General features: G+C 45.8%; 1 protein-coding gene across 1 annotated transcript; it reads right to left on the reverse strand.

The window, feature by feature from the left end:
- Nucleotides 1–18,346: 18,346 nt before the first annotated feature.
- Nucleotides 18,347–20,540, reverse strand: LOC105465691 (oligodendrocyte transcription factor 3). The gene has a single exon (XM_011714269.3). The coding sequence runs from the start codon at nucleotides 20,318–20,320 to the stop codon at nucleotides 19,499–19,501; it is 822 nt and encodes a 273-aa protein (XP_011712571.2). The 5' UTR covers nucleotides 20,321–20,540; the 3' UTR covers nucleotides 18,347–19,498.
- Between the last annotated feature and the right edge of the window lie 1,370 nt (nucleotides 20,541–21,910).

Consider the following 21,910-nt stretch of genomic DNA (forward strand, 5'->3'; position numbering starts at 1 on the left):
TCCCCCATAATGGGTTCTCAGCAAATGCCAGTTCCTTCCAAATTCCTTGCTGTTTCCCCTCTTATTTCTCCCTGTCCTTTCTCTGTCATTCTTGCTTTCTCTTCTCTCATCCTACCCCGTTTTGGTTCATTAGTGGCTGCCTCATGTGCTCTGGGGCCATTTGCATCCACAAAGGCATCAGGGCTGGCACCCTGCCTTCCAGCTGGGGGTGGTGCCAAGAACTGCGAGAACAGTGCTCAGTCTTTGCCACACTCAGCTCTTTCCCATTGCTTCCTTCATCCAAGGCAATGCCGCTAAAGGTCATTTCAGCATGAAGTGTGATTGAGGTCCTGGGGTGAGAAAATAGCTGTCGCTCTAAAGATCACTACTAGTCCAATGGAGAGTTCAAGCAAGTCCCTGCAGGAAATGCTGGTACCAGAACTGGGGTTGCTCCAAGACCATCTATTTGGTGACAATACCATTCTCATCTAGTCTGCTTCTGGATTCGTCTGCATGAGGCCCGTAGAACCAGAGCTGAGGAAACATCAGCTGGGCTGGCACAGTTCTGATTTCTTTCATATCCCCCTTGTCAACAGTTTGAAAGTGAGATGGCTAATTTTGCTCATGACAAGAAAGGACGGATCATTTTCTCAGATGCTGTTATCAGCAGAGTCAGAGCTGGTACACTCTCTGAGGGAGTCCCTGAGCCACAGGTTACTGGCAGGCAGACAAACACTCACTGACAGCCATTTGTGACCAACTATGAAACACCATCTGCTGTGGCTGGGGGGAGGAACAGCTCCAGCAAGTGAAAGGCATTGTAGAGCCTTTTTCCTGTGTTAAATCAGGGCAGACTTTAGGTAGTCCTAAATGAAAAGCAATTTTGTACTCCTCAATAGCATAGATCATCCAGGTTTGTACATATATAAATTTTAGAATGTTGACATGTTTCTAGAAGTGCAAAGATTCAAATCCATCTTTACATTAAAAGGCACACATGAATCCACCGTATCCAGTAAAACAATATTATCTGGAAGTAAATACAGTCCAGAACTGAATAAGGTTCCTTTGGAGATTTGAACAAAACTGTGCTTAGACATCACTAAAGGAACAACAAAGGCTGGATTGATAGGTCTTTGATGTTTCAATGTGGGATTTAAAAAAATTATATTATTCCCTCACTGGGGATGGAACTGAAAAGAGTTCTACTTTACAATTCAAGATATATGTCAAGAAATGTATGGTGCTTCATCATGAACAATGGAAACATTATTCAGAAGCAAAAAGACACTTTGCTGGAAGGGTTTAAGGTCTTCAAGATGCTTAGGAAAAAAGAATCTTCTTGCTCATTAATTTTAATAAGGCATACAGCCAAAGGTGTATGCCAACCCTCTCTCTCTCTGGGTGGACGTCCAGGCTCTCACTTTTAGGAGTCTTAATAGTCCTGTCTCATGATTAAGTAATGAGAGCTGGCATCAATGTATCTGAAGTTTAGCTGCTCTTGCATTTATCCTTATAGGCCTAGGGAAGATCATAAAACAAATGTTTTAAAGTCAAATATACAAGCAAATTAGATAGATGGTAGATAGATAGATGATTGATAGATGGATAGATACATACATACATACATATATACATGTTTTCACAGCAGAAAAATGCCAGAGTTACTGACTCTTTACTTGAACTCAGGGGACCTGGCGGGGGTTACAAGGTTTGCTGGAGGGAAATACTTAATGCAGATTAAAATATCTGCTTTCTGTAATCTGGTTCCCACTAAAAATTCAGTCCCAGCTAAAAATGTAATAGGTTAAAACCTATTGTAATGTTCATTCTTAGGTCTTTTCGAAGTTTTTAAGATGAAAGAGATGGTGAATGTCTGTCCTTGCATTTCAATTTCCTACAACAGAAGAGGAGCTGCTGTTCTAAAGCTAAAATCCAATAACCTTCCAGTGAAGATCCCAGATTGTCCCTGAAATCTGTGCCTGGCAGGGAGGGGAGGGGCAGAGGTGGCAGGACAGGCCTCTATGAATCCCATTACACCAAAGCGTGGGTAGGACCTGCTCATGGGAACATAACACATCAGTGATGGAGGATAAGGAAAAAAGATTTAAATGTGCTTTCACTTATGGCCATGCAATATGAAAAACAAATCTAAACATTTGTCTGTAGAATCAGGTGATGATTGGTTGTCGGCTGTCTCAGGGGGAGCAGGGAAATAGTCCATGCACCTGCCACCTAATTCAGTTTAAAACCTGACACATTTACCAAGAGTGGGCTGGCATAATGAAGTTCATTCAGGCTGTCAGTGGAGTCAATAACTTATCCCCAACTGCTTTTGTTTCAGCAGCGGCAGTGCCTCTGATCAGGCTGAGGTACTTATTCAAGTAAAATTTATTTTCAATTGCCGGCCATAATGCCATGGGCACAAGCCTGGCTTTGACAGGACCTTTTGCTCAAGGCTACACTATTGTTAAAGTTTGTGTCCATTGTCTAGGGTCTTTGATCTGTCAAAGCTGCTTAACAAGCTGGTTAAAAACTGTTTCAGATAACAGGTGTGTCCTTTGAGGGCACAGGAACATTTTTCAGCTCCTTTAAAAGACTGGTTTTAGGATTGACCAAAATTTACAAGCTAGTTGGTGGTGATATATGTAAAGCACTTTTAAAACAAGAAAGTGAGATTTAATGTCTTGACTTCCTTGGGTTTACTCCAACAAGCAATCTTTTTGAGTGAGAGATTTAAGAGGCATGTTTGTTTTTGCTTTGTTTTGTTTTTAATCAAATCAAGTGTTAAATATATTTGTATGTAGATTCGTATGGAATTAGGGTCAAAGTTTAGTGCACACCAGAGGTGTGAGAGGCCACTGCACATGCACAGAAAACCCATGGTCTGCCAATAGCCAACCAATTACACCTGAAACTCTGAAAGGCTTCTAACTTCCGGAAACGGCGACGTGCCAGCAGAAGGTGATAGGCATACATGCAGTTGAAAACGTTCTCCTTTTCCAAACTCCAGTACCAGAAAAACTAAGACATTACAGAAGTTCTCCTTCGGAGCCAGATTATTTCTTTCTATTAGTTTCAGAAACACCGTTATGTTTATCTGGGGGGAAAATGCACTCTCAGCTGCCTCTTTTCAAATCTATCACAAGCAGTCTCCCCCTCTCCTCTGTGGCAGTCATTTTGTTTTGGCTGAAGATTAATGGGGCTAAAAAAAAGGTGGGGCTTGAACCAGGGGACACAATTGAGTCATTTACACTATTCATCTGCATAAAGCTGCCTCAAGTTCACCAAACTCTCTTTGAGAAAGGGCAGAAATCAGAGTGAGCCTTAACTCTTGTCTCAGACCCTGGCAAAATGCCTTCCATCAAACACCAAACTTTCTAGATATTTCTAGGTTAGGTCAGAAATCAGATTAAAATTAAAGAGCCCAACAGTATCTTTTTCATCAGAAACCATCTCTGAAGGAAGGAGGCAACAAAATTAATGTAAATGTTTATTTGTTTTCTTCCTAAAACGTTAAGTCTGAATGCACCTACTATACCTAAAATAAGTTTCTTTAACGATCTCTAAAAGAGGGGGTTAACCAAAAAAGTAGGAAATTTACATTTTTAAATATACTTCTTATTACCCACACCCCCAAACAAAGCAAAACAAAACAAAACAGAAGGCACACATTGTGCTTAGAAGTAAAATACCCTTAACTACATACAAGAAAGTTCTTACTACATGTAAATGTTTAATAGGTTATAGAGACATCCTCAATCAATGGGAAAGGGAAGGGAAAATCAATACATCATTTTGGGGAATGCAGTGAGCTATGTAGGGAAAAAGTCAGTTTCGATTCCCACCCTGCACCATCCTCATTAATAATTCCCCAGGTGGAGGCGCTGTAGCTTGAATCTGATCTGACGCTGTTTAAATTCGGGCAAGATTATTTGCTTCTCTAAGCATCATTTGTTCAAAGCATCATTTGTTCTGTTCCTCATTCACAAAAATGGGGACAAGTGCTTTAGTTACAGAAAGAGAATGTTTTAAAGTTGAAATACAATTTTTTTAAAGTAAGTTTGGCCCTTGGTTACTAATAGTATTTATGATGGAGTCACATTCTATAATTACTAATATAGAAGATTAATGAATATCATTTTTCTGGATATAGGAGCCCTCGCTAAAAGCATGAAAGTAATCAGAATGAAAGGAATTTATGGATATAACTACATATAACTATAACTATATATAACTTATATAACTACGTATAACTGTAAGTCTTCTATGCATTAAACAAAGTAACCAAAATTAAAAGACAAGAACAAACTTAAAAAGATATTTTTAAGATTTGCCACCTTTTACATGGACATCTTACAAATTAATTAGTAAAATACTAAGGTTCCAACCAATAATCCAATAAAAACATGAATCTGTAATTCCCGCAAAAGGAAATATCTGTTTTTGATCATCATAACACCAGAGTCTAACTTCTACATGGCACAGGAATTCTGTCAATATTTTTTACTGTAGAATCTAGGACAAGATCTATTGCATAGCAACATACCCCTCAAAATCATTCCTCTTTGCTATGAAAGGAATACAGTTGTAAAAAAGTAGATAAGAAAATAGTTATTTAATAAGTAACTAGTTATTTAATAGTTATTTAATAAATAGCTATTTTAAAAAATCTACATACACACAATTGTTTATTCTAGCTGATTTATAATAGTGAAACTCTGAGAAAGATTAAAATATACAAATATAGACAAATGGCAAGTTTTCACCTTGTAATGGGAAGAAACATTAGAATTTTTCTCTAACATTTATTTATTTATTTATTTATTTATTTATTATTTTTGAGTCAGAGTCTTGCTCTGTCACCCAGGCTGGAGTGCAGTGGTGCGATCTCAGCTAACTGCAACCTCTGCCTCCCAGGTTCATGCCATTCTCCTGCCTCAGCCTCCTGAGTAGCTGGGACTACAGGCACCCACCACCATGCCCCGCTAATTTTGGGGGGATTTTTTTGTGTTTTTAGTAAAGACGGGGTTTCACTGTGTTAACCAGGATGGTCTCGATCTTCTGACCTCCTCTCATAATGCTGGGATTATAGGCATGAGCGACCTAACATTTATTTTAAAGACAGATCCAAAAAATATAATTTTATACTTTCTATTTGAACTTTTATAAACCTAAAAATATAAAACACTCTATATTGTGCAGCTTGGCTATTTTCATAAGAATTAGATTTAGAGTGAAACTAAAGAGATGTCAGTCAGGCACTTAATAGTCAACTTTTTTTTTTCTAATCCTAAGGAGTATTAACATTTTTCCCTCCCTTGTTTACCTCCCTCTTCATCTTTTCCATCACACTTTCCCACTCACCCAATACTCCCCACAACAAATGAATAAGCAAGTAAGCAAGCTTTTATCTGGAACAAGTAAGAGTATATAGAAATCAGTTCACAGAAAATGAGGCAGACTGGTCCATAAAAATATTAAAGGACTTATGACCAGGACAGAATGGAATGACGTTCTGTGCTCTCACGCAGCAATGGTTCTCCATTCAAGCCCTCTTCCAGATCCTCCCTTCCTGAGCAGTTAGTGGAGCAAGCCTGGGCCTGCCCAGAAGGCGAAAGGATGGCAGTGTGGGTGTACTGAGTTGAGTAGTGCTATGGTTTAAGGGGTCCCCTCCAAAACTGGTGTTTAAATTTGATCCCCATTGTGGTAGTATTATGAATGGGGCCTTTTGGGAAGTGATTAAGGTATGAGGGCTGTCCCTTGTGAATGGATTAGTGCCTTATAAAAGGACTGGAGGGAACTGGCTTAGGTCCCTTTTTGCCCTTTCGTCCCTTCTGCCATGTGAAGACACAGTGCTCATCTCCTCTACAGAACACAACAACAAGGCACCACCTTGAAAGCAGAGACCGGGCCCTCTCCACCAAATACTGCTACCTTGATCTTGGACTTCCCATCCTCCAGAATTGGGAAATAAATTTCCGTTCTTTATAAACTAACTAGACTCAAATATTTGTTATAACAGTACAAAAGGATTAGACTAACAATGTCCTCCTTGGAATTTGTTTCCACCTAGATCCTGTGAATGTGATTTTATTTGGAAATAGGGTATTTGCAGATGTAATCAAGTTAAGATGAGGTCACACTGCATTAGAGTGAGCCCTAAATCAATGACTGGTGTCCTTAAAACAAGAGGGACATTTGCACACAGAGACACACAGAGACAAGAAAGCCATGTGAAGATGGAGACAGAGATTGAAGTCGCCCTGCCATTAAGCATGGAATACCTGGGTCCACCACAAACCGGACAAAACAAGGAAGGATTCAGATTCCTCCCTGGAGCCTTCGGAGGAAGCACTGCCCTGCCCGTATCTTGGTTTCAGATTTCTAGTTTCCAGAGCCATGAGAAAATAAATTTATGGATTTGTAAAGCCACCTAGTGTGTGACACTTTGTTACAACAGCTAGTACTAGTACTAGTACAGAAACTAGTGCAGTGGGTCTCAAGGGAATGGGGGCAAGAAACAAATCCTAGCAATCTTTCACGTGCTGCGTGACTAACAAAAATCATCTTCTGGAGTTGTATTTCTGACATTTGCTGCTTTCATCAGTAGATCAGTAACTACCCATTTATCCTTATCTGTCTTCAGCTTGCTTTCGAAGAATCACAGGTGGTTAGAAAGCAGAACCTTAAGAACATTTATTTCAATGCCGTCATTGCACAGAGAAGGAAACAGGTTCAGAAGAATTAAATGTGTCATCCCAGGTCACATAGCTGTATTGGGGCAGAACTAGCACAGGAAACTTGTTCTCCTGACAGCAAATATCATTCCCTCAGTCAGCGAACGTTTTCCTTGTGTCTCTATTACTTAGGGCTCTGATCCCAGCACTTAAGGAGATATAGGAAGAATAAAGAGACAGTCTCTGCCTTTGGAATTAAATTCTGCATTATGTAATCAGTTGTTTCAATGCTTATTACCTTCCCTATAATGAAGCTTTGTGAGGGCAGGGGTTGAGTCTTTCTTGACTGATCATCGCATATCAGTCAGTATATATAAGGAGAAAGAACAAGAGAGAGACATTTATTTTAAGAAATTGGCTCATGCGATTGTGGGGACTGGTAGGTCTGAAATCTGCAGGGCCAACTGACTGGATTTCTATGTTACAGTCTTGAGGCAGAATTCCTTCTTCTCTAGGAAACATCAGATTTTGCTCTTAAGGCCTTCAACTGATTGGATGGGATACACCTGTGTTGTTGGGCGTACTCATCTCCTTAAAGTCAGCTGATTGCAAATGTTAATCATGTCTGCAAAATATTTTCACAGCAACCTCAATATAGTGTTTAAGCACTATAAAATTAACTATCACACATCTCCAGCATCCAAGCCCATCTATGCTGGTTCCTACAACCTGGATTTCGCTGACCTCCGTTTGTCATAGCTCAGTGCCACCCCTCAGTGGAGCCCTCCCTGACTTCCATCACTAAATTTAGTCAACCAAGTCAAACTCAAGTTGTCTTGCTGTTTGGCCTTGTTCATACCTCTTACTGCTGCCTCTACAGTTTATTTATTGTTCACTTGCTCACTTTCTAATCTCCTCCCTAGAATGAGGACAGGGAGCCTTATTTGTCTCACTCATCACTTTATCCCCAGAGGCAGTTTACTCTAGTGGTTAACAGCATGGATGGTGAAGATGGGCTGCATGAGTGTGAATCTTAGCCTTGCCCCTTAAAATAGCTATGAGACTTTGCAAAAGTTACTCAACCTCTGGGCTTTGGCGTTCTCATCCTTAAAATTGGAATAGGGTGCCAGGTGCGGTGGCTCATTCCTGTAATCCATGGACTTTAGGAGGTCAAGGTGGGAGGATTGTTTGAGCCCAGGAGTTTGAGACCAGCTTGGGCAACATAGTGAGACGCCAACTCTACAAAAAATACAAAAAATTAGCTGGGCATGGTGGTGCATGACTCTAGTCCCAGCTACTTGGGAGGCTGAGGTGGGAGGATCACCTGAATCCCAGAAGGTGAGGCTGCAGTGAGCCATGATTCCACCACTATACTTGAACCTGGGTGAAGGAGTGAGAACCTGTCAAAAACAAACAAACAAAAAAGCCTGGAATAATAATGGTATTTAACACAGAGGGTTGTTGCAATGATTAAATGAATTGAGGGATATAGAAGAGGGCATGGCTTCAGGTTGAGTACTACATGAGCAATCTACTTACTATGATAGTAGGACCTTAATAAATATATGTTGAAAAAGGTAAGTGAATGGATTGCAATGCCTCTTGGCAACTGGCTAACCAGCGCATCACCATATCTTGCTTTGCTCCACTCGAACTCCATTCACACACGAGAATTCTACACTCCCATTGCACTAAATCACCTTTCAAATCGCCTCTGCTCTCTCTGCCTCTGGCCTTTTTCTGTATTGTCATCTGGTGCCCTGCTTCCTCACCTGACTAATGGCTCCACTGAAATCCCTCTAGACAGAGTTAAATACCCATGGATGCTGATGTTGTAACCTCCATCATAGAGTTTAGTACACTGCTTTGCCATTTGCTTGGTTATTTCCCTCCGTGGGACCTTAGCTTTATGAGTGTTGACACCACGTCTTCCTCATTCCCAACTGTACCCTCAGGACCTAATGCAGTGCCCAGAGCAGGGCAAGGTTCGTCAAATGGATGAACAACTGTAGGAAAAAAATTGTTAGGACATCTGATGACCCTTTGGAAACAAGAGCTCACCATGGAGGTGGTGGACACTGCCAGGGAAGGATGGACAACGTTATGAAAGTGACCAGCAACAGGACATGGCCAGCTAGAGAAAGGAGGAGGAGAAGTCAAGGAAAAAGATTAAAAGGCTATTCATGAAGATTTAGGACATCTGTTAGGAACAACAAATTTGGAGTGAGATAGCATGGGGTTCAAAATTCAGCTCTACCATTTACTGGCTGTACATCCTTTCCAAGTTACTTAACCTCCCTACTCCTCACCCTCATGACCTATAGAAGGGACCTACTTATGCTATCTTGCCAAACTATTGCAAGAAACCAATAATATAACAATGGGTGTTTCTCATTAATGGCAGCTACTCTCAAACAACATAACACATGGAAATAGAGCATTCAGGGTAATAAGGTGACTCCTCTTAATGATGTGATTAAGTTACAAAGTTACTTTCCACTCCAAAAAGTGTCTAGAGTCATATGTGGTAAAAAGCGCCTATTCAATGTAGCTATGGATTTTTTAAAAATAAATAAAAAATAAAAAAAACAGAAATAAATGTATACAGACTTTGTGATTTTTGTATTACATGGTTATGATCTCATAGTTGGAAGGCTAACTACAGGTCATCTTATGCAACCACCCATCCAGAGTTTGACTCTTCTCTAGAGCAGTTCTCATTCATTGATTTGCAAAATGCTCTTTATGCACCTATCATGTTCCATACTCTACCACCTTGATCCTGCTCTAAGGGGTTTACATTCCAGTGGGAAAGGGGCAGCACGCAAATTGGTCCAGGTGGTGAGTGCTGTGAGGGGAAGTACATCATGCGAGGGGAGCACACAGGATGGGAAACTGCCACTGGCCCAGGCCTCCCAGTGAAGTGAGAGTAAGCTGGGAAGTGAAGTCTGACTAAGAATAGGCTGAGCAAGGGAGAGGCATGGGGTGGGAACAAACACTTTCCATAATGGGCATGGCATGTGCACAGGCCTGAAGGTTTGGAAGAGTGTACTGATGCCAGAAAGGCTTCCATTTAAATTTGAATCCATCTGCAAAATGTTCTTTCAGGATGATCGGAAAGCTCCTTCTTGAAGAAATTTCCTACTACCTACTGTTTAAGACTCTAAACAGTAGGTATGCAATGTTGTAGAATATATAATGTAATATATATTATAGAATATATAATACAGAATGTAATGATGAGCACTATCTCTGGGGCATTATGATTGGAGGTAACTTGCTTCTAAGCCCAGAGTAATCAAGCACTAAATTGCTTCAAGTCAGGAGTCAGAAAGCATGGGAATTCCCACTCGTGGTTAATAACTTCAAGGTTGAAGAAATAGAGCGAAAAGATAATATTATAGCAACTCCAAGAGGCCTGCATATACATGTATCTCTTCTTCCACCAACACTCTACCACCTAAGAGAAAGGTGATGAAAACTTGTAATAGGCCGGGCACAATGGCTCACACCTGTAATCCCGACACTTTGGGAGGCTAAGGTGGGCGAATTGCTTGAGGTCAGGAGTTTGAGACCAGCCTGGTCAAAATGGTGAAACCCTGTCCCTACTAAAAATACAAAAAGTGCCTGTAATCCCAGCACTTTGGGAGGCTGAGATGGGCGGATCACGAGGTCAGGAGATAGAGACCATCCTGGCTAACCCCGTGAAATCCCGTCTCTACTAAAAAATACAAAAAACTAGCCAGGCAAGGTGGCGGGCTCCTGTAGTCCCAGCTACTCCGGAGGCTGAGGCAGGAGAATGGCGTGAACCCAGGAGGCGGAGCTTGCAGTGAGCTGAGATCTCGACACTGCACTCCAGCCTGGGCGACACAGCAAGACTCTGTTTCAAAAAAAAAAGAAAAGAAAAGAAAAAGAAAATCTTATAATAATATTAGTATGCAATTTAAGAAATTTATTCTAGTTAACTTAGAATGTATTCAGTTAGAAGACAAATATGATCATATTTTTAAAAAGTAAAAATGTATCCTCCTTGGACCCACTTTACCAGATATTAAGATATAATACTAAGGCATAGCAATAAAAATACGCTGATAGTGGCATAGAAATAGATTAATATACCGGTGATACAGAACAGAGAGTTCAGAAATGACCCATGAATATAGGAACTTGATATAGGATAAAGATGCCATCATAAATTAATAGGGAAGTGACATATTGTGTAGCAGTCAATAGTTGGGAAAATTAGTGTACAGATATTAGGCTGGGAGAAAACAGTTGTTACATGTAAAACTTTCAATATATGAACTATACAATAAACTCGTGAGAGAAAAAACAACAGAAAAAGATGGGTGACCTGATAGAAAAATGAGCAACTTGGGCAGATACAAGAGGAGGCATACATATAAAGATGTTCATTGCAGTGTTATCATTACAGGATGCTAGAGGGAAGGTAAATTTAATCCCTACGGAAATAGTAAATGAAATGTGATGGACACACAGTATGAAGCATTCAGCAGAAGTCAAGAGTTAGGAACAAGATTAACGAATGGCAAAGTGGATGGATCTTAAAACATAATGCTGAGTGGAAAAAAGTATTAAACAGAAGGGCTATAGCAAAACTCATGTATAAATTAAAAATAGATACACACATGCCAGGCGCGGTGGCTCACGCCTGTAATCTCAGCACTTTGGGAGGCCGAGGTGGTCAGATTACGAGGTCAGGAGTTCGAGACCAGCCTGGCCAACATAGTGAAACCTCGTCTCTACTAAAAATACAAAAAATTAGCCGGGCATGGTGGCAGCACCTGTAGTCCCAGCTACTCAGGAGGCTGAGGCAGGAGAATGGCGTGAACCCATGGGGTGGAGCTTACCAAATTGAAACTATTATCTTTTTAATTAGTATGGGATGTGTTTATATATAAATTTTTTTTTCTTAAAGAGATGTTTAGAAAATTCAATTTTTCCAGTTAACCGTCTCTGATGCAAAGTTAACTTAATGACTGCTAGCTTTGCTTGGGCTCCAACATAGCTGGTTAACTGTTCTATTTTAGAAATATATTTAATTACAACTTGCAGTTTTCACCTTACAGATGTGAAAAGACACAGAGACTCACAACCCAAACCTGCCTCCTATATGTTTATTCTCTTCTTTGTTCTTTCTATGACACTCAAATCCTGTCTTCTTAGATTAAAATTATTAATAGAGAAATAACTGGAGAATAACCAAACCAAAAATTTATTACATGATGGAACAAACTAATTAATACAGAAGAAGATTGGATTAAAAAATTATAGCCAAAGCCGCAAATTAAAGAGAAAGAAATTCAACACAGAAGGATAAGGGGACAGAGAAGTCAAACAAGCTCTTTTTTTTTTTTTTTTAACTTTTGTGCAAGAACCCCTGGCCTCAAGCTTTAAAGATTACCGGAAGCCCCAAAGGAGCTCCCTCCGGTCTTCTCTGAGGATCCAGCACAGATCTAACAATTGAGTGCTGAATCTTTGTGTTCTAGGTGGGATTATTTATCAGGGATTTTGTTTTGTCTGGGTTTTCAATGGCCCGGCACCAGCTGTACATTTGGGGACAGACCACAGCTTCAGTCAACAGAGGGTTTGTAGTGATCCATTCGGAAGCTTCCCTCCCCCCTGCAGGGATGGAGTAATTAACAGACCATTAAGTCACTTCTGCTTTATTGAAGGGGATACTGTGCAGGTCGTTTCTTTGAAAACTTTTGTTCTTGAAGGAAATTACAGGATTGTTTTATGTTTAGAACCACAGCCTGGTGAACTCTGGAGTCCAGAGGCAAATTTCTGTAGCCTCTGAGACAGGAGGATGATGACAGTAATCCCGTTAAAAAGATATCTCCACCAACTCCCTTTCTTTTATTTTTTTTCTTTTAAAAACAGTTAAAAGAAAAACGATTTGCTCATTTGCTAATAACTAATGGGGACATGAAATACGAGATGCCCCAGACTGAAGTTTATCTCTGTGTCAATAAATCTCTAAACAACTGCCACGAAACCAAGTACTGCCACCATTGCTTCTTTTTATTTCCATATTAATCAAAAGCATCTGCTCCTGTCCTCTTCAGTAGAGGGAATGGGCAGTGAGTTTTCTAGCATCTGAAAAAGCGTCGGGAAGGACGTGTTTGCAGCACTTGTGTTTTGTGAGGCCAGTGGAATTTTTACCCTCGGACTTAGGTGACTTAGGTGACCGATGTTTTACCGCTAGGCTCTGAGGGCACAGAGGACAGCAGCTATTTCTTATGCATGTGAATGCCTTATTTCTCTTGCTGTTTTACTTTTTTTTTTCCCCGCTGTTGCCGCTCCCAGCACCTGGCACATCGGAAGCATTCAGAAAATGTTCGTTGCTGAAGTGAGGGAAGATTGAGAGAAACTCCAAAGGAAGTAATGATAAGGCTTGCGTTGCTGGGAGTGCACTAGAGCGCCATATGTTTACATTTGGTTTCAAACGATGGTGTGGATTTCCTTGTCCTTTCCCGGGGTAGACGGAAGGGAGGCGGGATGGTGGGGGGACTGAATAACCAGGAGGAGAAAGGAGTCGCCATAAAATGCGCCCGCGCCACCCTCTATGTTCCCCAGTGGAATTAACGATCTTGCTGAGGCAAAAGTGCGTTCTTGGCACCACAGCCCCGCAGCACGCAGAGAGGGGGGCCCCCTCAGTATCCGGCTTCCCTAATTTTTCAGGCATGGAGGTGAGGGATGCTTGTGTGTAAACTGTGGCAACCCCCAGAATCAGGCCCTGGCTCCTGCACTTTCGGAGATGTCCGTTGCAGACCACGAGGAAAAGAGGGGTCTTACTCAAGTCAGGGCCGGACCGAACCCCAAAACTTTCTTTCTTTTCTTTTTCTTTTCTTTTTTCTTTTCTTTTTCTTTTTCTTTTTTTTTTTGAGACAGAGTCTCGCTCTGTCGCCCAGGCGAGAGTGCAGTGGCGTGATCTCGGCTCACTGCAGACTCCGTCTTCCGGATTCAAGCGATTCTCCTGCCTCAGCCTCCCGAGTAGCTGGGATTACAGACGCCCACCACCGCGCCCGGCTAATTTTTGTATTTTTTATTAGAGACAGGGTTTCACCATCTTGGCCAGGCTGGTCTCGAACTCCTGACCTCATGATCCACCCGCCGCCTCGGCCTCCCAGAGTGCTGGGATTACAGACATGAGCCACCGCGCCCGACCAATCCAAAACTTTCGAGGGCAGCTATTGGACGTTGCCTCACAGACCCTTAGGCGCTGCCCCCTCTTTGCCCCTCTCCTCCTGGGGTGCGAGAAACCCGACCACTCTGTTTCCACTCGAACCCCAGGACACAGCAGTAAAATCAAGGCCCGTCATTGAACTCCCAGGTCTGTGCACCCCTCCCTCCTGGCTCCCTGGGGTCTTGGCCCTAGCAGGTCCAGGACTAACCCCTCGAGGGACCCACTACCGAGGCGAGTTAAATTCCTTTTGCCGGTGCCTGGCTGCGAGGACAAATGTCCGTACTTTGATTCGGGAGCCACGTGCAGTCCAGGGGCTTGGGTTAGAAGCAACGGTTCCCTTCCAGGGGCTGTGATCCCGGTCGGCCAGGGAGAGCGAGGCGCCAGGGTCGTCTGTGAGGTCCCCAGCGAAGAGACACAGCTGGGGAAGGCGCCGCCCCACGACCCCCCGCGCCTTCCTAACCCGGCCTCTCGTTAGCAAAGTTAACAAACTCCTGAGAGTGTCAGCCCCGCGCTGCGTGTGGGGACTCTGGGACCGGAGAGGAAAGAGCGCCCGCCGCTCTCAGCCAGACTTTGAATTTGTTTGTTGTTACCGTTTTTGTTTTGCCTCCCAGTTTCCATAAACGCTTAGGTATTTCGAGGCACTTTGCAGGTGTTGGCGCAGGCGATGATGGGCCTCGGTGGAATCTGCCCCCCACACATCCTTTTGTCGTCTGCGCCCCAGCCTATCTGACTGTGTCCTGCGGGGACCCCGAGACAGTCCGGGGTCAGGGCGCGGAGACTGACGCTTGCCACCGGACCCATCCGCAACCCGAGGACCCCTAGCCCGTCGCGGAGTTGGAGTCTGGGCTTCCGGCTCTCGGCTCTCCGCCGCTGGATACAGGAGGGCGGGAGGGGTCGCGCACTCCGCGGCTCGGCGGGGATCGCTCCCAGTGGCTCCGTGGCCATCGCGAGCGTGGACTTCGGCTGCTGGCGGGCTCCCTTGGCGTCCAATGCACCCCATCCTCTCCCACCCCCTCGCAGCCCTGCGACCGCAGTGTCCCAGGGAAGGTTTCACTGAAAACGCACGCTCGACGGCCCGAGCCTTCGCAGTTTGATTTCTGTGGGCCCCTTAAACGGGCACTGGGTACACGAGAGGCCCAACTCTCTGCAGGGGCTGAGAGGGAAGGGCGATCCCAACTCTCTGCAGGGGCGGGGAGTCTCGTAAGTTTTCCTAGAGGCAAGCTGAAGATGCAGGCCACCTCCTTCCCGCACGGCCCCTCCCTTGGCCTAGTTCTTTCCAAAGACACTTCCCAGCCCTTGGGCGGCGGCTCCTCCACTCGCTTCCTTCCTACACCTGAGGAGCCTGGACCCCGTGGGGCTGCATTTGGGAGGACAGGCCCAGATGCCGCAGGGCCGGGAGGGCGCCTGGCCCGGGTGTCCTCTCTTCACAGCTCCCCTTTCTCGGCTTCGGCCTGGAGCGGTGCTGGGAGGGGTGGTCCTGGGGTGGCCTCGGGCCTGCGGGCGCGGAGGACCTGCTCGGGAGAGGTGCCCAGGGGAGGCTCCTGCAAACCAGAGACGGACTCCCTGGGCCAGGTCAGTCCCGGAAAAGCCCCCCTCCCCGGGCTGAGGCCGAGCCGCGAGGGGCATCTTCAGGCTTGCAAGTCTCCTCGGGGTCCCGGCCTCGAGGCCAGTCCCGAGTCCCCACGGCGGCCCAGGAGGGGAGCGAGCATCACAGAGAGGTCTCGGAGATTTCTAGTTTGGGTGAGGGGAGTTGGGAGCCCACCCTTAGCAGTCACTCCCGCTCCCCAGTGGCGGGTGGGAAAAGGGGAACAGAGGGTCACGGCATCTCTGGAAGGGACGTGGAGCGCGAAGTTAAATGCTGGTGTCTGAGCGAGGTGCCGGTGGGGCAGAGGGGGTTCCAGCGTCCTCTCGGAGGGAGGAGGCATTTGCAGTTTCTGCTGAATGCGTCAGTGGAGGCACAAAACCTTGCTTGACCTAGCAGCTGGGGAAAGAAAGAAGTTCGAGGGGACACAAGGCCCCCGACTGCTGGAGCGAGGAAACCCTGGGGTTGGCCCGCTCAGGTCGCTTCTCCCGGCCCGTTTGCGGGCTGTCAGCCTCAGCGGCCCCAGAAACAAAGATCTGGTGTGCCCAGCCGACGCAGGTGTCATTTTCCCTTTCTAAGGGTCACTTTCTTCCGCTCTCTAAATTAGGTCATCGCCTGGGAAAGCGCCGAGAGGTTTCGAGTGTGGGCTTCTCAAGGTGTGTCCGCCCAGGAGGATTTCGCCATCCCTTTAAACGTAAGGCGGTGTGTAATCTGGAATAAAAGGATCGTCGTGGTGTTTCCAGATTGAATGAAAAACTAAACTTGCGAAATTTTGAGAAAGTGGAAAATTTACAACGAAAAAAAAATCCGGCCGAAACCCATTTTCACCTTTGCGGTCATGAAATCTTGTTTCTGGAGTCGATAATTTGAGTGTTTAAAGGGAAGCGCAATGACAGTAAAAGTCGGCCTGCAAACTCACACGCCCAGCAGACCCGCCTAGGTATCAAGGGAAGGCCCTTCCCGGAGGGTGAATGGAGATTGCTTCTTCCCGATAAATCCAGAAACCTCAGATGACCTGGCTCCCAAATCACCTTCCTCACTGGGTTCCTGTCCTGTTCTTAAAGAAATCCTCTCTTCTGGTCTTGAAGCCAAAAGAACTTTTGTAACCCAGAAAAGAGCTCTGCTCACTTAAGAGATCTTCTCAATGTTGGAAGTGGTGTCTATTTCCCATTTTAGTTGCAAATTTTGCAATAAAGTTCCCTGTGCTCAAGCTTCCTTTTAGCTTATGTGAGTGGACATCACAGCTCTTCAAACTGACCACTGCTGTAACTCAAGGATTTCCTATCTCAGCAGGACAATCACAAAATCCACTACTGTCCTAGTGTAAACAGTGTGGCTTTATTCCTTTCCATAACCCAATTTAAGCCTCAGCTTTAGAGAAGGCATGGGGCCCACCACTAGGCCAACGGTAAGGACCTGAGTCTTTCCCCAGAACCAGGCCTTTGGAAACAGGACTCAAAAGAAGCACGTGGCTAAGGAGAAAGTCGTTTTCCTGATTGATGAAACTTCTCCCTCCCCTCCCCTTTCTAAATAATAAACTCTGGGGAAAGGCTGGAGGGCTGCCTTGTGTTGGTTTCAAATAAATCTTCAATAGGTTCTTTCCTCACCCAGAGAAATGAATCACCCTTGGGAAACAGACGATTATTCCCCCATTTGTCTGCGTAAAACCAATGGAAACAAGCACCCTCCACTGTAGACCCTAACTTAGGTCTTTCTACTGGCTGAGAGTGGGGTAGCGATGAGAAGGTAAAAAGGGATGGAGGGGGACGATTTGGATAGAAGAGAAACCCACAGAGATGCTCTCCCTGGCAAAGGCAGTACTAGGCAGGCATCAGGGACCCAAGAAAGACAGGGCAAATGCAAATGCTTCTCAGACTTGCTCTCCTTGCTGGATTCTGGAAACAGACCACAGGCCTCCCCCCACTGGAGAGGAGCTTGGGCCTCAACCAACATCGAGGGGATGTTACAACTTATTCAGAAGCAAATCCTGGGGTATTGCATTTCAGAGTTCTGTTTTCCTCAGAGGGAAATGGAGGCCTGTGTTGTTGGGGCTATCCTCACTACAGCTCGATTTATTGTCCCCTTTTAACAAATACACAAAACTTTCTTGCTGGATTACTCCTGCTTATATAAACCATTTAAAAGTGTTATGGCCAGAGGTGGAAAGAAAAGTAGTTTATTAAAATGACTCCTGTTTTAGCTGACTTTTATGTAGAAGATGCCCAATATATATGGCTAACCAGACCAGCAATCTTCTAAGGGAAGAAAGAAGGGAGGATTCTTGCTATAAATCTGCAAGTTGCTGAGACTTGGGCAGTGGTTTGACTCACCCGGAGCTCACCTTACAAAGCAGAGAAGCCTTCCCTTTCTCTGCAGGCCATGCTTCCGAGGGGGCAGGCAAGCAGGGTGAGTATTTTATTATTTTCTAGGACCACTCTTTGTCGACTTTTAAAATGTATACTAGAGTTTAACATGGGGGGAAAAAACACAAGTTCAATTTAAAGTGAAAAGAATTCAATTTAAAGTGGTTCATCCTTGTTTGTTGCCAACACAGTCATCATAGTGACACTCCACCTCTCATTTCCTGCCACTTTAAGTTTCTAGATTACTTTTTAAAATTCAGTTCTTGAGTTTATGAGGGTCTGATTATTGCAGAGAAATAAGGAGCTCAAATAGCATAAGACTGTGAATGTGGGCAATGCCCCGCTTGAAGGACATTTAGTTCCAAAAATTAGCACCAATTTACCCATCCTGTTTACTTGTGTATAATCAGGGAAAACCTTTACATCTGCCCACCATCCAAATCCCTCGCCCACACCCAGGTACACCTTACCTGGTCCACAAGTTTCCTATACCACTACCCCCATCTGCTAAGATTTTAGGCAAAGGCAAAGTCACGATTTAAAGGTTCTTTTTTATTTGAAATCTCATCCAGAAACACTGGTTATTAATAAATATATCATAGTTATCAAGAATATATAAAAAATAAAGACAGGTGTCGTCTTTGAGGCCCTAACAAAATATTTCAAGCAAATGTTCAGGAAAATAAAAACGGCACCCCTCCCAAAACCAGGATAAGTTTTCAAAGCTGATAATAGAGAGAGCCAACCCCGCATGCAGAATAACTGAGCGAGGGGGGGTGGGTGGGGCAAGCTATTAGAGGGAGCCCGAGCTTTTACAATGGCGGCCCCAGAACAGCAGAGGAAGGTTCCGAATAAAGTTTGAAGGGGTGCGTATGGGAGAAGAAGCGCGTGTGCGTGAGTGTGGGTCTTTGCACTCTGCCCCTTTTTTCATTTCATACAACCACAGACAGATACATGGAATACTTGGGATAATTCACTAATAAATCCTTGTTACAAGGAAAACGGCACCACGGCCTGCACAACATGTTTAGACAAGATTCGTTTAGAAGCGTGCATGCATTCTTTTGACCTACACTGCGTCGAAAGGAAAACCCACATAGGAGGTGTCATGCCCTGGACCGGAGTTGAGATTCAAAACTTGGGTCTTGATCTCTCTCTCTCTCTCTCTCTCTCTCCCCGTTGTCTCTAGAAAAACTATGGCGAGGACAGAGACAATCATAATCGCATCAATCTCAAGAAAATATTTACATTTGTTTTGCACAAAAGGGATGGCTGTCTTTTTCCAAAGCGAGAACACAGAGTCAGAGAAAACCGACTCAAAAGTCCCTTCGCAAGTTTTTAACTACACCGATCCCATCTTTATACAACAAATGCAGTTTCGACAAGAGCGTATGGCAGGGAGAAATACTGGCGCGGCATGGGGAAAAGAAGCATGCATGCAAAACACACGACGTCCGGTTCGAGTCCCCCTTTGCTACCACCTAGAAATTGCAGTATGATTTTGGTCCTTTCCCTCCGGGGATCAAGCGGAGTCTGAGATCTCTCAGCCAGCGTGGGAGGCTGCGGGCCCCGGAGCCCGCCCTCCCGTGGGCCGAGCTCGCAGCTTCCCTCTTCCCTCCCGGCCCGGCACCGCTGCCCCTCCCGCCGCTCTCCCTTCTCCTCGGCAGCCGGGCCCGCCGGCTGCTCACTTGAGCAAGTCCTTGGACTCTGCCGACAGCCGGGCCATGTTGGCGGTGGAGAGAGCGGACAGGTGCGAAGGCGGCGGCATCTGGCAGATGGTGCAGGGGCAAGGCAGACCAGCCCAGTGCTGGAAGCCGCTGCCCAGCTGCAGCGCGGGCGGCGTGGAGGGAGCCTTGAGCAGCGAGTGGGGAGGCCGGATGGTGCCGATGGCGGGAAGTGAGGCGGCGGACAGCGGTGACGAGGCGTTGCCGGATGAGAGCGCGCCGCCCAGGATGGGGTGCACAGGGTGCACGGCGTTGGCCGCGTGCGCGGGGTGGCCGGCCGAGTGGCCCACGGTCCCGCAGTGAAAGGCCGAGTGGTGGCCCCCATAGATCTCTCCAACCAGCCTCTTCATCTCCTCCAGGGAGCTGGTGAGCATGAGAATGTAGTTTCTGGCAAGCAGGAGGGTGGCGATCTTGGAGAGCTTGCGCACCGAGGGCCCGTGTGCGTAGGGCATGACTTCGCGCAGCCCGTCCATGGCGAGGTTCAGGTCGTGCATCCGCTTGCGTTCGCGTCCGTTGATCTTCAGCCGCAACTGCTGTAGGTCCTGCTCCGACAGCTGCTTCTTGATTTTGTACTTGCTGCTTTCTCCCGCGGCCTTGGCGCCAGCCCGCGAGAGGCTTTCCCCGGACATCTTCTGCATCATATCGCCCTGCGTGGACGAGACCGAGTTGAGACGGCTCTCCTGGTGGTGGTGGTGGTGGCGGTGGTGGTGGTCCCTCAGGTACATCTCGTCCATGTCCGGAGATGAAGCTCTGCTGGAGACAGAGCTCGAATCAGAATTCATTTTATTAGAGGGGATGCGGCCCTAGCGTGGGGAGGCTTTAGGCGGGAAATTAAAGAAAATCTTGAATTAAAAAAAAAATCTGCACAGCCCAGGAACCCACTTCTCAGCGGCAAGACGTGAGAAGAAAAGCTGAGATGCTGCTTTTCCCCACCTCTCTCCCTCCCACGCCCCTCTCTGGTTAGGTTGCTTCCTGGACAGCTAGTTGGTGTGTGCTTGAACTAACCTCACGCTGAAAAAGAGGGGCTTTTATAGAGCTGCGGCGGAGAAAAGAGACAAAAGGAACCCTCCTATCTATCCTGGGCTGGTTAGGATGACGTGCCATCATTCAGGGCGGTGCGCTTTGCTGTCCCATTTAGCAAGGATTCCTATTCATATTCATTGCGGGGCCGCCCTGGGACACCTCTGCTTCGAACCGCTAGGAGCCCCCAGGCACAAAACCCTCTGATTGACACACTCACCGCTCCAGCTCACGCCTTCCTGATTTTTTTTTTTTTTAAACTTTCTTCCACCCCACCCCTCTTCCCAATTTCTCTAACCATATCACACATCGGGAACGGAAGGAAGGGAAGAGAACGTGGCCAGGCGGTTGGTGGAGGTTCCTCTGGGTTTGGAGAGAGGAATTGAAACATTCGCTCTCCTTCCTTTCCTGGCTGCTCCCAAGTTTAGAGAAATATGCGCAAAAATAGGTCCCGTTGGAAAGGTTTGAGGGACAGAGGTGCTGTCGGAGGGCAGGTGCTGTCAGCGGGGACTGGGGGGGGGGCGGTGGGAAGACTGCATGCCGACGTTCTCTGTCTCAAGATTGTTTTTCATTAGATCTCTTTTCCTAAACACTTCCATTCTGTCAATTTTGTTTATTGAGCCCTTCTGGTGTGCTTTCAACGGGATGTCCATGTTTGGTGATGGCTTTGCCCCTGACAGTATTGTGGCGGAGAGGTCTCTTAGTTTCTTTGTCCTCCCGTTTTAAAACATGGATTACTAAAAGAATTTCAGTTTTGCACAGTTCTTTAACTTCCTAGACCAAAAAGTGAGGAAAAAAAAAGAATGTTAATGTCACAAGAAAAGCAACTTGGGAGGCTGGGAAGGAAGAGGAGCTAAGGAGGTAGAGAGAGAGATTGTTAGGACTTGTAAAGGTTCCTGAGAGCTCCAGAGAGATTTTTCCCGCTCCAGGCTTCCTGGACCTTGGCGCTGGCGGAAAATAGTGGGACCGTCCGGGCCCAAAGCTCCGCCGGGCCTCCTCTGGCCGCTGTGCTGATGTGCCCCGAGCTCCGGGAACTCAGCGGCACCCCGGCCTGCGCTGGTGGGTCCACCAGGCTGGGGCCGCCGTATGGCGTCGGACAGGGAAATCAGAAGCTCGTAATAAACAATCTGATGTCGGGGTGAGGGGGCTGTGGGCAAAGAAGCACGGGGGAAGGGAAACAACGAAGGGACCTAGAGAGCCCCTTGTGCTTGCCTGGGCGCTGTGGTTCAGTGCGGAGTCGTCTCTGGGAATAAAGAGGAGCCCGGAGTTTGGAGCCTTCGGTGCGAGTGCAGAGGTGGGCGTAGATGTTTCTTCCCCCTTGCTGTGTTTTTGTCGATCAAGACTAGCTCAGC

Source organism: Macaca nemestrina, chromosome 5 (genome assembly GCF_043159975.1).
Source record: "Macaca nemestrina isolate mMacNem1 chromosome 5, mMacNem.hap1, whole genome shotgun sequence".
Taxonomy (NCBI): domain Eukaryota; kingdom Metazoa; phylum Chordata; class Mammalia; order Primates; family Cercopithecidae; genus Macaca; species Macaca nemestrina.

Bases quoted from the DNA above. Each gene is read 5' to 3' on its own strand.
- LOC105465691 (XM_011714269.3), bottom strand. From the start codon at position 20,320: ATGAATTCTGATTCGAGCTCTGTCTCCAGCAGAGCTTCATCTCCGGAC.